Source organism: Branchiostoma lanceolatum, chromosome 7 (genome assembly GCF_035083965.1).
Source record: "Branchiostoma lanceolatum isolate klBraLanc5 chromosome 7, klBraLanc5.hap2, whole genome shotgun sequence".
Lineage (NCBI taxonomy): Eukaryota > Metazoa > Chordata > Leptocardii > Amphioxiformes > Branchiostomatidae > Branchiostoma > Branchiostoma lanceolatum.
This window is the reverse complement of record NC_089728.1, coordinates 7,725,923-7,742,801: the sequence shown is the minus strand read 5'-3', so window position 1 is coordinate 7,742,801 and position 16,879 is coordinate 7,725,923. Positions and strand designations below refer to the sequence as shown.

At 44.3% G+C, this 16,879-nt stretch overlaps 2 protein-coding genes across 5 annotated transcripts in view; one reads left to right on the top strand and one right to left on the bottom strand.

Annotated features, from left to right (window-relative positions):
- Positions 1–3,589, top strand: part of LOC136438969 (5-oxoprolinase-like) — a 21,517-nt gene extending 17,928 nt beyond the window's left edge. For 2 of the 4 annotated variants that reach the window (XM_066434039.1, XM_066434037.1), the window contains exons 30-34: positions 289–363; positions 1,061–1,143; positions 1,443–1,603; positions 1,804–1,901; positions 2,417–3,589. In XM_066434039.1, the coding sequence (XP_066290136.1) occupies positions 289–363; positions 1,061–1,143; positions 1,443–1,603; positions 1,804–1,901; positions 2,417–2,584 (585 nt within the window). In that variant the 3' untranslated portion in view covers positions 2,585–3,589. Of the gene's footprint in view, positions 1–288; positions 364–421; positions 497–1,060; positions 1,144–1,442; positions 1,604–1,803; positions 1,902–2,416 lie in introns of all 4 variants that reach the window. The other 2 variants (XM_066434038.1, XM_066434040.1) reach the window with 2 other exon arrangements.
- On the bottom strand, positions 2,703–16,879 carry LOC136438970 (adhesion G protein-coupled receptor L2-like). The gene is made up of 21 exons (XM_066434041.1): positions 16,254–16,879; positions 15,164–15,366; positions 14,783–14,867; positions 14,145–14,339; positions 13,249–13,474; positions 12,188–12,395; positions 9,537–10,260; positions 9,205–9,302; positions 8,688–8,837; positions 8,228–8,322; positions 7,908–8,001; positions 7,497–7,704; positions 7,164–7,360; positions 6,726–6,884; positions 6,279–6,406; positions 5,818–6,080; positions 5,566–5,635; positions 5,267–5,380; positions 4,924–5,125; positions 4,628–4,793; positions 2,703–4,105 (listed from the first exon to the last, which is right to left on the bottom strand). The coding sequence occupies exons 1-21, from the start codon at positions 16,300–16,302 to the stop codon at positions 3,870–3,872; spliced, it is 3,870 nt and encodes a 1,289-aa protein (XP_066290138.1). The 5' UTR covers positions 16,303–16,879; the 3' UTR covers positions 2,703–3,869.

Sequence of the window (16,879 nt, the reverse complement as noted above, 5' to 3'; positions counted from 1 at the left end):
ATCAGCCATACAGTGATTTGCATTATTCACCCGAACGGGAGAACTGGCGCATCCCTGTCTTGTATGACAGCCAACGTATAACCCTGTTGTAGCGAAAGCATGTTGACTGATGATGATGATGATGATGACTACTAAGAACAGTGTAGATGTTACTCAGTTATTTTTCATTGAGGCTGTACTTTCTAGATGGAGTGGTTCTTCCCTCCCACACAAGTGTTGAAGAAGTCACGCACTTAGAAAGATTTTTCTCTCATTATAGTATGATAACCTCTCACTCGACTGTTGCAGGGCTGCATGAATAACATTGCATTTGGTGACAAGGATGTCGGCTACTATGAGACAGTGGCGGGTGGACATGGGGCGGTGAGTGATTAGTGACATGTCAAAGTGTTGTTTGTGCTTTTTCCCTCTTGATTTCCAGGGTTGCATGAATGTGACCAGCTTTGGCGAGGCCAACACTGGATACGTGGAAACTGTGGCAGGGGGCCATGGGGCTGTGAGTCTCTATCATCAGTCAGCATACTCTGCCATGTCTTCCTGTCATTGAACATTGATTCTCCATTGTCCCATGGTCTACCCTGAAGTGCTGTTGTTGTTTTTTTGCTCAAAGCTAGTTTGATTTGTAGCTAACCCCCATCATGTGCAAGTAGAGAATTTGCTGGAAATTCTACATGCACTGCAGCTTGCTTGCTTATACACTGTATGTACATATATATGTGGCTGTACATTAATTTCCATTGATGACATATACTGTTGCTTACTTGCTTTGAAATGCAATCAGCATCTGTCTTGCTGTACTCTTTTCACCTGCTTCTGCATTACCCAAATGGTTCACTAGATGATGCTTTATTTTGTTTTGTTTTATATGTAGTTCATGTCTCTTCTTTGCATCTCCTGTTTAAAGTGTATCCATCTAGACTGTAAAAAGATCATTTCAATATCTGTTATTTTGTCTACCAATCAGAGGATCAAAATATTTTTTATAATAACACTAATTTACAGATAGTCATCTAATGGTAATCCATGGTGCTAATATCGTAACTTGTCTACCCCCATGCAGGGCCCAACATGGGACGGCAGAAGTGGTGTTCATGTCCACATGACCAACACCAGGATCACCGACCCAGAGATTGTGGAGAGGAGGTAAGCGACAGGCCATCGATTACATCATTTACCTTCACCAAGAAGGTTATGTTTTCCATGTGTGTGTGTGTGTGTGTGTGTGTGTGCACAGCATAACTCAAGAAGGTGTGGATGGATCGGAGTGGTGTTTGGTAGGTGGGTTGGAATTGGGAAAACGAAGTTCAATAATGGGCCTGCAACTTTCAAGGTACTGCAGTGGAAATTCAGGTTCTGATATTTTGTGTTAGTCGTAGATTCCTGTGAGACAAAAGAGACTCTGTATACAGTTTAATGTAAGACGTGTTTTGTCCCTCCTTAAGGTACCCGGTGATCTTGAGAAGGTTCCACCTGAACCATGGAACAGGGGGTAAGGGTCAGTACTGTGGAGGGGACGGTGTGCTGAGGGAACTCCTCTTCAGAAGGCCAGTCATGTTTACCATCCTGAGTGAGAGAAGGGCCTTCCAGCCATATGGCCTTAATGGTAAGTGACGTCTATGATTTCTGGTGTGGTTCTGTCTTACTTTTTTATGATTAAGAAGGGTATTGTATACATTGTACTTTCTATGTACCAAATTATGTGAACATCACCATTGTGACATGAAGTTAACTTAAATAGAAATTAGTTAGTAGGATGTGATTTGTACTTTGTTCTAATCTTGTTACCTGGACTGTAAACACTAGGAGGAGAGCCAGGTTCCAGGGGGGTGAACCTGATCATCTACAAGGACGGGAGAGTTGTCAGTCTGGGAGGAAAAGCAAGCATCGACATGCACCCCGGGGTAAGTGGGGGAGTATCCTAACAAGGGGATTTGAAGACTCGCCACATAAGGTTCAAATTCCATGGAGCTGGTGGCTGGGTTCACACCTGTGTCTGAAGTTGTCTGGAAAAGAGTTGTATTGCCCTATTGGATGGGGACATAAAGCCAGCAGTCCATTGTATCAGGGAGCTTTTGGTATCAAACCTTTGCAAACCAAAGAACTCAACACACCTATCGAGAAAAGTAGCTTGGCTAAATTTGAGAGCTGTCATGAAGTCACATTGCGCTACTACTAGCTAACAAAAAAGTGCCATGCTTCGTCCTCAGTCTGAGGTCAGCCACTTAACGTAACCCATGTTTGTCTTGTCAGCTGTCTTTGGTACATTTGTTTAGATAAACAGGCATTCCTTAAGGGTTACCGATAATCTTTTTAAAGTAAGATTGTATACATAACTAGAGCATCAAAGACTGGCTGTATGATTTAAAAAGAACAATATTTTCCAGTATTTTAACAGTCGCTGTTTCTTCTGCCACAGGACTGTTTCCAGCTGCAGTCCCCAGGGGGAGGGGGGTACGGTGACCCCGCCCTGCGGGACCCCAGGGAACCTGCGACCAAACGTCGCAAGAGAGACGAGGTGGCCAGTCACCACTACCAGCAGAGGGGCAGCGTGTACGCCTACAAACTCACTCAGGAGTCTGCATAGTATGCATGTTATACAGCATGTTGTGTGTAAGTCAGTTCAACAGGAGGAAAGAAATCCTGTAGATACTAAATATTGAATAGGTGGAAGATGCCAATTTAAACTCAAAGAGCAGTTGTAGACCAGGAATTCTGCATTTACTCCAAAAAATGTGCACATATATGATGACAATTGCGATTTTACAGATACATGTACTTCTAATCTAATCCAGATACCCTATTTTGGAATAGTAATGAAACAATGTAGTAGCACATCCTTTGAAGGTGTGCATAATTAACTGTAAGTGAGATATTTTTGTTATTTGAAAATGTGCCTTTTACTCATCACAGAAACACAAAAGAATCAGGGCCTGTGTACAACAATACATAATCAATTATTTTCCTTGGTATTTCATAACTTAGTAATAAGCATAACACCACAATACAACGTACTGCCACAACCTTTCTGAACAATGTGTTATATACTATACATCACTAAACTTGTTTCTTATGGCACTTAACACCTTTGATATTATCTCAAAGTCAAATGCTTACCAGTCAGTGTATTGATATCAGGGTTAATTTGTTCACTTCTTCAGTTGAACCAGTTTACCTCAGCATTGATGTCCTCACTGCATATTTAACAAATGAAGCTGCTTCCTTTATCTAAGTAGATGTGCACGGTAACACACTGGAAATCCACTTAATATTGCGGTCGGTAATTTAAGCAGTTAGGGGCAAAGGGAGTATTTAATTTTTACGGTGGGAACAAGCTTCTAGCTGACCACAGCACAGTGATTAAATAATTGTGATGATGAAATTTTAGCGATTGAATAGTGACCGCTAAAGTCGATAGAATTAGGTTACCACTAACAAGTCAAGAATAACAGTATGTAATAGACTTCAGGCAAACAGGCAAAAGTAAGCTTATCATTGTCGATATTCTGTAAGGTGGCAAAGTTACTGCCATTTGAGATATAAGGAGACCAATATTACATAAATAAATGTTTTATCTAAGCCTTATAACAGATGTACATGTATTGTATGTTGATCATTTTCATTTGCCCTGAAAACCCATAGCTACCATATACACATAGCAGCACCAGGCTGCTTGTACTTAACATTACACCACAATACAATCCTTCCTTCTGTCTTCTTCTTAGGCCAGGCTGATTTGATTATATGAATGACATCCTCCCCTCCCCTGCCTCAAAAATCCCTACCATACAGTTTTGGGGTGCCGAGGGGATGTCATCCATGTACTAGTAATCAAATCAGTATGGCCTAAACCTTTAGACAGTAAGTCCCCTTCACACTGTGTCTGGCTGCAAGTCCTCCGCCCCATCAGTAGTAGACTTGCTGCTGGTAGAGATGGTGTCGGCCTTGTACCCCTTGTTCCTGTAGGTGTAGGTGTTGTAGTGGTTGCCGTTACGTACGGTGCCGTTGTGACTGGCCGTGGTGCCATTCATCATCAGCTTAGCACCGTTCTGGTGGGAGTAGGGGGCCTTGACTCCATTGGTAGTACAGGTAGACTTTCTGCCGAATGCTGCACAACAGAAAATAACAGAGTTGACAAAGCCCAGAGGAATCACGGTCCTTTTAAAAGCCCCAGACCATTACTCCAGTCCACTACCATGTCCAGAAGGCTGTATCCAAGCATTTAGTTGCTACGATATTCTGCCTCAAAGTATATTTGCCATCATGGGAAAATGAAACAGTTCTCCAACTCAAAACAAATTGGACTCACTGAATCGCTCAGTCTTCTTCAGCTGTCTGACCCAATCGCCCTGCACACGTGACGTTATGCATATGATATGTGACGTCAGCAATGGGTCAAAGGTTGTTGGAAGTTAATATCGCCCCCCTTCCCGGTTGAGAGAATGTTTGTGAGCCCTGATTTAGATGTCCTTAACTCCTCTCACAAAGCAGTCCCGTTCAGTAGATAACTCAGCGGTTCAGTCGAAAATTCTGAGTCCATTTTTTTGCGTTGGAGAACTGTTAGAATTCCCCTTAATGTAATTTAAGGACTAAGATGAATTTTCCTTCTAATAGTGTATTTGTCCCTTACCTGGCGTGCTGCCCGGAGTGCGGAGGTTGCTGTTGGAGTCCATGGAGCGGCTGACCATGACCTCGCTGAAGCTGTACTGGCGGTTGAAGCAGGCGGCGCACAGGAAGAACCAGCGGTCACGCACCTCCTTCTGACGCACGCAGAAGAAGATGAAGATCAAGAAACCCTGGAATGGCAACCAAAGAAGTTACGTTATAAGAAACCACACAAGTCTTTATAAGCATCGGAAATGTATCCTGAACAAGAAGATAGGAACAGAAAAGTATTTGAATTTCATCAAAAGTACGTGTTTTCACCTGCAGAGAGTTGAAGATACAGAACAGGTAAGCGAAGACGGTCCTGGCACCGGAGATAGCCAGGAAGCCGAAGGCCCAGGTGAGGCCGAGCACCACAAAGATGGTGACCGCCACGCGGAAACGTTGCAGGGTCTCCTTGTGTCTAGGCGGTGGCGGCCCTGTAACCTTCTTGGACTTCCGGAGGGTAATGGCAGACTTTGTTCTGTGAACAGAAAAGTTCGTATCACAGTTTGAAAACAATATATTGTTTACCCTGTGATGAAAAAGACATACAAACTTCTTTACGTAGCTGTGGTAACATTAGAACGATTTAAATGTTATCTCGTGGTGGCTCTAACCTCACCTTTTGCAGTAGAGTTCTTTAACGATGAGTATGAAGACCACCAGGTTGAAGAGGACGATCAGACCGGCCGGCAGCATGAACGCGTAGTACAGGGGCGTTAGCGCCATCCAGCAGCTAAGGGACAAAGTACAGGTGTTAATATACAAACATGATGTATAGGTAGAAACAAGGAGGTTAAAATTTATTTTCTAACCTCCTTAATTGGTAGAAAGGAGAAATAAGAAATCAGTTCCAATAGAGACAAGTGAAGGTGATACAATGCAAACGATAAACTTAAGACTGTCTTAAGAGAGACTCACTATTTATCCCCGCCGCGGTAATGATTCACGTCCACAGCCAAGGTCACTACCACGATGATCAGGGGCACACCTGAGAAAGGGTAGGAGTAAAAGTGGCATAAGAAAACACAAACATTTGAACAAAATGCTAATACCATGATAGAACTGTGACGTCATAACTCAAAAGATGACGACCTGCCTGCAAAATGAAACAACTTGACAAAGTATAACAACTGAGAAATCAAGGAGAGTGTACTAGACATGTTTTCTCACCCCATGCGATAAGTGACACTTTCAGGACGAATCTTGAGATGTGAGCTGACATGACCTTGACGAAGGCCATGTACATGGAAAAGGCTTCCACTGCCATCCACATCATCCCGGCTAGGAGAAAGTAGTGCAGACAGGCGGCCACGGCGATGCACCCCGCGGAGGGATCCACGCGCTCGATCCCGGCCAGGAAGGTGATGAGGACGCCCAGGAGCGCTATGGACAGCTGGATCAGGATGATCTGGGGCGTGGAGCTTCGAAAGCGCCTGGGGATGTTGTGAGGTAAACGCATTATTTATTATACAGTAGCGACATATCGTTTCACAATCGGGTGTCGATGTGCTTATTAGGGATCTTTTATCAGTCTCAATGGAGAAATACCTTAGATTGGCTGAGATACAGTAAAATTGTGTTTTACGTCAACAGCTATGAGTCACGTTGATGCTATACGAGAGCATATTTACCTGAAGACCGCTGCCGTCAGCAGGGTAAAACTCAGTCCGGCTATGGAGAGACTACAGCCAATCTTACTGATGATGTCAAGAGCGAACACGTCGGCGGCCGACAGCGGGTTGCCCTGGCCGTAGATGTCCTGCAACGGGAAATATCACGAGTAAGGGGTGTTTTCGTCGGATAAGAACATATTGTTTGTACCACTCAAAAATCATGACCATGGCTTGTCCAAAACATGGGATATCAAAACCGGAAGTTCCGCTGCAGTATATTAGAAAGTCGCCAGGAGCCCAAGATTTAATCATTTCGAGGTCTCATCAATACCTACATGTACCGACATACCAAATATCAAGACAATCCACCCAGGCATTCTCATGTTATGCTGCTCACAAACACACAAACAGACTTACACACCCGAAAACATAACCGTCTTGGCGAAGGTAATGAGTAGAACATACCATGAGGACAGCAAAGTTGGTGAGATGATCACAGTAGCAGACGACTCTCCCCTCCTCCGTCCTATTCTGCCAGCACCCCTCTGTAGACCAGCCGCCCTTGCCGAGCGACAAGCCGAAGTCCCAGTACACACACTCCGTGTTGTTCGTATGTTGGTCAGTCTGAAGCAAGGACATTACAATAGACAGTATGAAACAAAACGCTAACAGGCATGTGAGTCTGCAATCATACTAAGGAGTTTGAATATCAAGAAACAGTCCGTAGGTTAACTTCGAATTCGTGTTGCAAAATGCCAATGAAAATTTGACCAACATCAAGGTTTCCGATGCTTATATATAGCACGGTATATTTGCAGAGAAACATGTGCCTTGTGATATAACTTAACGTTACTATGAATGAAAATGTCCTGACATCGCTTAAACTGCAGGGAATCATCCTACCACGGTGGGTTTGAAGCTGGTCTGTATGGGAATGGACAGATCTCGAACGGACAGGCCAACTACGCTGCTGGCCACAACTCGGCTATTCACTGCACGGCGGTACCCCTCTATGTCTAGCCTGTCCTCGCTGTGCTCTGCTGTCGTTTGGAACAGCCTGCTGTTCTGGAAGATCGTGAAGGTCAGCCGCACGATGTCACCTGTACAACAAAGTTCGTACCTCGTTATTTCGTCGTAGATGTGACTGCGCAAAAAATCACTGATTCCCAGCACCTTTACGTAAAGATAGTAATGCCAACACTTGTGATTGGAAAGCAAATCAATTTTAGAACTCACTTTCTGGTCGGTTGGGTAACGTCTTGAGATAATCAACGAGGTCAGGAGGGATGTGGATGGCTGCGTCCACCTCTCCCATTTGAACGCTGTCCACATCGGCTACGCCCTCTACCGACGCCTCTGTAAAGGACCCTTCCTGGTCAGCCGGGAGTGCGAGGGCCAAAAATCCGTGTCCCGGAAAAGTCTGGGTCAGGTTGATGTCTAGAACCTGTGGACAACACGTATATTGCAATTGATACTGAAAAAAATCAGGAAAAGACGATTGCTTTTTGCGCCCTATTGTCCCGTTCCCCAACCACAATGAGCCACATCAATTTGAGCCCTGACCTTTCCATCTGTTTGCCGAATCATGAACCCTTCAGTAAATCTAACACTGTACAGGACAGTTTGGGTGTAAGAGGTTGTCCGTACCTGCATGCACAGGTTTGACTCGACCATGGTCAAGGGCTGGTCTCGGTCTGATGGAGTCACGTGATTGGACAGGGTCTCCAGCGTGTTCAGGATCCTACAAGGAATAGAACAAACAAACAAGACATATTGGTAAGGATATTGATACCTTTATCCATTGATCCTAAATATACCGAGGGACATCCGTACATAGCGATAGCAGAATCAAATGCATTCCTTCGCGATTTTTTCTTCTGAAAGACATTGTAGAATAGCGTTTACTGCAGGATAAGTGTAATGTTGGCATCGATCGCTATGACATCACTTGGCCCACCCTGGCCTACCTGTTGGTGACGTTATTGATCACGTGACCCTCCAGCAGGGTGTCCGCGTCGACGTTCATCAGCTGACTGATACTGGTCATTACGGACTGCCCAACCTACAAAACACAGTTTGAATGTTGTTAAAAGTATCAATAATAATCCGAACATTTACATTATTTTGAACATATGTAACCTGTCCTTGGTGCTGATTTGTTGTCCATGTCTCTATGTGACTTGTCCTTGGTGCTGATTGATTGTTCATGTCTGCACGTGACCTGTCTTTGGTACTGATTGGGTGTCCATGTTCTGTATGTGACCTGTCCTTGGTGCTGACTGGTTGTCCATGTCTGCATGTAACCTGTCCTTGGTGCTGATTGGCTGTCCGTGCCTGTACAGAAAGCACGCGTTGACTGGAAACATTTCAAACATATTGTAGCTATTCAGCTGATGTACATTTCACCGATACAGATTATCTACTAACCTCTTCAGAAACTGTGTCGTTCACAAGCACGATTCCCTCCAGCAACTCGGCCGTGTTGATGACGTCCTGAATGTGAAGTTCGCCTGGGGTCATGGTGAAGATCTGGACTGTGCTAGCCACTTCCTCCGCATTCCAATATGTCACCGGCCTCTGTTGAATCATCAAGGGTCATAAAACGTTAACAAGAGACATTTTTGTGACACGGTCCTAGAATGCAAGTATTTGCATCTTGAAAATTGCATAATCGTCAGTATTAGTCTGGATGAAAAACGGACACATTTCAAAGCATAGTGCATTGTTTTTTGTATATATTTAAAGCAAGTTAAACATGAGCGCAGGCTCTGTGAAAATGCTATGCAGCGAATGGATAGCAATGCGGTTGTTTCCATTCTATCACGAGAGGCCAGCCTGGGGTCTCTTCATGATGTAAAATAACATGTAGTTCGAAGTCGACAAACGTACATCTGCAAATGGTTGCTAAATACAGCACTTGTTTTGCTGATAGCACGACTGTTACCTGTGTGAGCTCCTGTAGTCCGATATCACAGCTGATAGGAACCGGGCGTCCCCAGCTACCGTCCCGTCGACATCGCCTTCGGCCTCGGCGGTGACCGGCTGAAAAAAGGACAAAACATCTCATATGGTCTCCATACCGTATAATATTGACAACAAAGAGCAGAGACTTCTGCAAGAAAACGTGCACTGTATTGAATTATAGGTACTATAGACATGTGGAAAAGTAACTTACATAGTAAAGCATTCTTGTAGTTGTATGCAAGACTGTCCTGAAGAGTTATGTAGTTTACTTTTGTGTCAAAACATTCCTAGAAGAAATTCTGCAGAACTCACCATTCTCGGACCCTGGAGGACATCTCTCTGTGGAGTAAGCGTCTCTTCCAAGTGTTGTTTGTGGCCATGTGAGGGTGAGGGTCAGAGTTGCCCCCTGTCCGTCTGTCACCCATGGAAAACTCACATTGTCTCTGTGGATTGCCGTAACGTCAGGAGGGCAGACCACAGGAGGGGGTTTTGTTGACTGGGGTTTGTCAGTGGAAGGAATACTTGATTTGGACAGATTATGTAACATGGAGGTTGTATGGATACTCTGATTCTTGGGAACTGTTGTCGTGGGGGAAAGAGATGTGGCAGTTGGTGTCATTGATGTGTGTGAAGAGTTACTGGTGAGGGTAGAGGACGCTGTTGTGTTGGAGACGTTATATTCTGAAGTAGCTTGATGCGTAACTGAAACAGGCACTGTTGGATCGATGGTTTTGTTAGAGGGTGTTATAAGGGTTGTCGAGGAAGAGTTTGTTGCCGAAGTAACGTTAACCCCTTGGTCTGATGTGGTGAGCATGTCCGTCGCTGATGTATGCGGATGTAGCTGCGTGGTCAAAAGCGCGCCACTTGTTGGAGGAACTGTGGCCGCCATTGTCGTTTGAGCTTGACTGGCAGTGGTGGTGCCCCGTGTTGAAGCAACATCAGTGGTCACAGTAGTGGGCGGAGGGACTGTAGTGGCGGGTAGAGTAATGGGCGGAAAGACTGTCGTCTCATCTACCTCTCTCAGATGTATGGTCACCTGTCAATCAAGTGGAACAATACGTCGTTGTATATTCTATACTTAGATAACATGTGTAAAGAGTTCATGGGCGAAACATAGTGATTACCAGAACATATGTAAGCTAAGTGTGATGTGTCGAATTCCACTTCTGATACCAACTGTGACTGACCAAATATGGTATGGTGCGAGCCAGCGCTGAGCCGTATATAATGTCCTAACGGCTTCACTGCGTTGTTTGCAGATTTTCCATTGCAAATTCACTTAACATTAAATCAGAAAATAATCCTAAGAACGCATCCGGTATCATACGCCAGCTGCCCTAATAGGAGCTAATGTGCCAGTCGGGTTGCTTTAGCAGTGACGACATTACGGGAATAAGTACTCGTGTGGCATTATCAAAGGACCATTTGGGGCAATGGACATTTGTTTGTTATTTACACTACACTCCTCTAGCGATTATGGAACGCAAGTGGAAAGATTGCCGGTCAATATTGTATCGTGTGCTTTGTAGAGTGCAAATGGTGCGCAGTAGGCAACCAAGATTAGCTAGGTCTGGGGTTCAAACCTCGGTCAATCCGTGATCTTATGCTACTGGTAGGGGTTGGAGTTTTCACTCAGGAGACATTTTAAGCTGCCCGTCCCGCGTAAATCGTGACGCGGCGAGTGCATGAAATAACGTGCCACATATTACTCAAAAGGATTAATCATCAACCGTTAGTAAGTTAGGACTGAAATGTAGGACAATTCCTGTCGTCACTCGAGTTAGACGGTCGATTGATGGGTTTTAAGCCCAATCTATACAACTGTGAACTTTGTAACCAAGGCTTCTATTGAAGAAATCGGTGCAATGGTAACTTCCGATACAGTATGATAAACAGCCTACGCACAAACTTGTTCTTCCTTCAATTGTGAGAAACCACGAACCAATTCCAAATTGACAGCCCGACTACATGTCATCTTAATGACTGTTGACGGAAGTTCACATCCACTTGCCGTAAAATTTGTGTAGATTTTATTGACGTCAAAAGAACGCACTTGAATACAGGCGGATGTAGAGATCTCGTGTTACTGAATGGTCCTACACTACACTGCACTGAATTGAATTCCCGTCAGCAAGTGTAGTCACCGAATATATGGCATGGATATGGCGTAGATATCATGATATTGATGATATTGACACGCGATTATTCTCTATCTGTTAATTCGCAGTAACTCGGGCAGAACTGTCTCAATAATATCGATGTTTTCTCTTCACTATCTGGCCCACTGTGTCCGTGGGAGCGGACAGTTACGTTATAGGAGTCTGATAAATGCGTTGTTTGATTTTTTATGAGCTCTCGTCAAATTAAGTTTGCGAAGCAGACTTTGATATACGCACAGTGTGTCGTGTCTGTAGCAACCTATAAACACGGCACCAATAAGGCCAAATCGGCCACATCAATGTTGATGAATTTTTGGAATATGTTTGATTAAGGTTGATGACTTTCTTTTTATGATCGAGTTTCAAGCGAACTACGGAGTCACTGCGGCCAATTATCCTGAAACTAATAAAGACTCTATTGATGTTTTATTGAGTTAGAACAGCAATGCAACTATTATACTTTCAATATTTGAAATATTACTTATTAAACCGAACAAAGTGATCTAGCTGTACGTATAATTGGTTATAGCAGCTGAAGTATAGCGATGATATTCTCCCTTCAATACAAAATTTTGCTTAGTACATAAAAAGACAAACTAAATATCAGAACCGAAAGTTCCTCTAAGGTACCGTAGAGAGCCGGTAGGGGATCCACTATAACCTTGGTTTTCCCCATCTGTACCCTCCTACTAAATATCATTAGGATCCATTCACAACTTCTCGAGTTATGCTGCTCACTGACACGCAAACGGCACCAAAAGCATAACCTTCTTTGCGAAGGTAATGAATAAGCAAAAGACTAACCCGCGTGATGCTAGCCATTCCATGAAATCCCAGTTCCGCCGCTAACACATTAAGGTAGATGGTGTGGGACATGACGTCATAGCTGAGTGGGCTGACCACAGTCATCGCTCCGGTGGTGTCGTTGAGGGAGAAGGCTGAAGAGCCACCGCCCACGAAACTGTAGGTGACTGGCAAGTCCGCGAACGACTTGGCTTGCACTGTGAGGACTCTGGGTTATAAGAAAAAATGATGAACAGTAAGGTTTAAGATCACTGTGTTGCTGAACTAACGCTACTTCTTTTAATATGGCTACTAGTATATACCAGATGCATCCATCTGTCATTGTGTCTCTTCGTTTATTTGCTCTTTCTACGGGCCATGTGCCTTAAGACAAAGAAGTTATCTTGATTAATGAATTAGTTTTATTTACAAGTTCTTGACCGAGGGCACAGTATACAGGCAGTGCAAGATAGCAATAGTGGCAATTGGAATAAGGTACTATTGCAATAAGAACTGCTGAAGAATGCAATGTAAGCTTTTCTGGGTTTGTTATAAAAGACACGAATAAGCAGGTGAAAGATTTATAAATCTTATCTTCTTAGTTGCGGCACCTGTCCTTTGGCATTCTGTTATCTAATTCTATTGGGGTTGTTGTCATTGTTGAGCATCATAAAACTTTTCAGTGATTCTTATCTTTTCTCTTCTTAATTGATCGGGCACCTGGTAAAGATTTAATTCGTGGTGTCCCTCTACATCAAATTGAATGTACACTCAAATTTGTACAAGTGACCACCTCTATACAAGGACCAACTGGCCAATTTGACCATTTTTTGATGGTCAATTATTTTCATTTTACACATTGTCAAGCATAAAAAATCCTCTCTATAGTGACCACCTGGTCTTCTTCTTTTTTTACAGTTTTGACTGCACTACTATCTTACATTAGCCTGAATATACCATTCTCCGTAGTGACGGCTGGCTCAATGCGTGTCGCTTGCTAACCACGGACGAGCAAGCGACAAGCAAGCGACACGCATTGAGCCAGCGGTCACTACGGAGGATGGTACCCAGTCTAATCTTACATGGTGCCCACTGGCTGGTTCTCGTCCACGTCCACGGTGTACTCCTCCCGGAAGAACTGCGGAGGCCTCCTGCCGGCCAGGATGGACACGGTGACCCTGGGGCTCTGGTTCCCCGCCGTGTCCTGCGCCATGACGGTGATGTCGTACTCCTGCCCGGCTACCAGCGGCCGGCCCCGCGTGGAGATCGTACCGTAGGTGGCGTTCAGCTGGAAGAATTGACTCCTTCCTATATTGACGGACAACATTAGTCTCTACCAGACTTACTACGCCGGCTAAAGAAGAACATTTGCCAGGGAAGTTTGGCCACCAGAGGGTTTCGTTAGCTGGCTCAGTTACTCCTAGGGGCAGATGTTAACCTTACCGTGGACTGACTTTCCTGGCCAATTATTCCCCTTTTTGCCGAATTTTATAATACCTTACAGGAAGGCCTGGTGCCGGAGGCTAGATAACATACTTGAAACTTTCGCAGTGGTTTCATTTTCGTGGTTTTCGTGGTGAAATCTCCGCCGCGAATTCATTGCTTTGCGAATATGTTTCCCTTGTATGGTCACAGTACTACAGAATTGCAGAGCAAAAACCTCCTTTCCCCTCTACCGCGAAAAAATACCACCGCAAAAGTAAACGAATTTACAGTATCATCTCTCTCGTAAGAAACAAATATAGAATCGCACAAAAAGGCAAACAGAACCAATTGTAATAGGCAATCATCTAACCATAAAAAAGGCAATCAAACCCGTATGACAGTCAGACTACATGTAACGTTACATCTTTTGCACATACACGGTTCTCAAATTCACACTAGTACAAGCTTGCCACAATGGCGTGGCTCATTGGTGCTGACTTGCTCAAAGTCCACTGTAGTCTTAACACTAATGTTTTTTCTATAGTGCATGTACCTGCAATCTCGTAAAACGAGAAGACGTTGTTCGGGTGCAGGTCCGCGTCGTGCGCCGTCAGCTGGTAGACGGCTGTGCCGGGCGGGACGCCGGGGGTAACCGCCGCCAGGTACGGGTACGGCTGCATGGTCCACTCGGGGGCGCAGTCATTCTCGTCCGTGATGTTCAGGCACACACTCACGGACAGGGGTTCGGCTGGAATTATATAACAACGTGGGGCATTTAGGATTGTTCTATACACCGTGCCTAGTAGCTTACGTAGCCCGTGTTACACAATCTCTCGCTGTCAGGGGCTGATTCTATCGGCCTGGCCCATAGAAGGGCTACTGGAAGCTTGGTTTAGTCAGACTAGTAGTTTATATATATAATATATATATATATAGTACTTCCAGTGAAGTTTATAGACATGTTAAACGAAAGGTAGTGCAAATATTGCAGACAAAATCCTAGTAAGTGATTTTTTGTATATCGGTAATGTACCCATCACTATCAGAGGCTGGTTTGTTAAAATGTTGATTGGTCGTTTTGTATTTTTCGGTTGCACCCACTGAACTTCGACTTAAAGTCCGTCATATGTACACATAACATTTCTTCAAAGCAGACTTCGTAGCTAGTGCCGTTTAACAGACTGTCCTCACCATCTACAGTTGAGTAATCCGTGGTGAAGGCGTCTATCTGGATCCAGTCTCTCTCCTCGCGGTCCAGCCTTCCTATGGCAATCACCTGCAACCATCCGCGGTGGGTCATTTTTAAACCAGGCCTTTTTAAACGTTCTTAAGCATACACACACACTAACACTCACGTTCATTCAATGTCCGAGGCTCAGAGACAAGTGAACACTAAACGGAATCATGCCATATAAAGAGATCAATACAAATTTTACACAGATAATTACGACGAAGAAGATGCACTATAGCATTACATATGGGGAATCCACTAGAAGGTAGGTCTGCGGTAGATTTATATTATAGATGGCGTGTCGTGTTCTATTCCGAGCGTTAGAATGACTGTTTCCTGACCTGCCCACTGTCCGAGTCCACCCTGACGCCCCAGTCCTCCAGCACGTCCTCATGAGGAGACACTACGGTGACGTTACTGACGTAGGACGGCAGGTGGAAGACGTACATCTCCGAGCCGACAGGTGTGCCTTCAGAGACGGCCACCACATCACAGTCGGTCGGCGGCACGAACAGGGACGACTTTCCGTCAGATCCCCTTGCCGCTATACATTTAAACAAACGTTGAACAACATTTCTAAAATTTGTTTGAATGTCGTGTACTCGTAATCTCCAAGCAGATCTATCGGTGGCAAAGACCGTATCCAACTGGCAAATTTTGCCAGTCAGCAGTGGATACGGTCTTTGTCACCGATAGATCTGTTTGGAGATTAGTGTACTCGGACTTGTTGAGAAACTACAACATGGAAGGGGGTATTGTGTAGCAGTCATTAGTCCCATTAATCTACGTAATCTTATCATCCAACGTCAGATCCTGTGTTTTAAGTGACTCCGATAGAGCCAGCTATCTGATCTAACAAACAGACAAGTGTAACGAGGATCCTGATGAAAACTTGTCAACGAATATTGCAAGAAGCCGTAGGAAATGTACGTGCTGCTGTTACACAACACTTCGCGAGTTTCCACTCTCAAAAGTGAACTACCGATTACGTTACCTGGTGTTTCACGAACAGACCCACACCGCTAAACAGACTGAAGTTAAATATGACAATTATTTCAAAGTTAGTGAAGGTAGAGATGTGGTAAAGATCCATCTAACTTTGCTACATGCGTTGAAGTTAAACTATAACATATTGTACATGCGTTGAAGTTAAACTATAACATATTGTAAGTCATTAAGCCAGACAAAACGTTAGGAACTGTTTTTGGCCGTTTCTTAGCTACATAAAACAGAATATATATTTTGGTGAAACCAGGCCATGCATTCATGGACAAAAAAACAGTTATATGCGTTGAATGGTTTGGTGTTGATTTCGAACTACCGTTAACAGGATAAAGCCTAGTTGTAGTGAGAGGATGTTGCAGAGCGTGCCATTAAACAATATACAAAATTTTAGACAATACTTGAACTGATGAAAGAAACAGGACTTACCGACAACCGCGGTCAACAGCACCGCCAGAACTTTCAGAGAGTCTCGCATTTTGTTGAAGCTCGTTTCGTGTCTGTGTAGCGTACACGGCCGTGTTGTTATGGCACCAGCGTGATACAAAATCAAGAAGACGAATAACACAGTCTCCAAGTCTTTTTCTCAGTCAAAGAAAAGTGCCGCTTTTCATGTATATCTTTGTCCAAAGGTCGGAATTCCTTGAGCTCCCCGTGACTTGATCTGCCCTTGAATGCCAGCGGAAACTCTGTGGTACAGGATGGCTACGCCTCGTACATACAGACGGACGTGCCCCGTCAAACACTCACCTCACAACTGACACCTGACTTCAGTAGCCGGGAAATTTACAGACAAGCCAACAGTGACTTAAGCTAATAACCAATCCCTTGTCAACGTAACGCAGGGACGGTTCATTCACCAAGTGCTGTGTTCATGCATAATTGATCGCCAATTTAGACCTGTTGTGTTGTTCTCCCCTTTTTGGGACCAAAAAAAGATATCGTTACCTAAAACCCTAGCTGACTGTCAACACTGTGCGAATCATTCCGTTAAACGTCTGTGTCCAGGTACACTGCTCCCACACCCACACTACAAACGGAACTCCCGTCTCTGG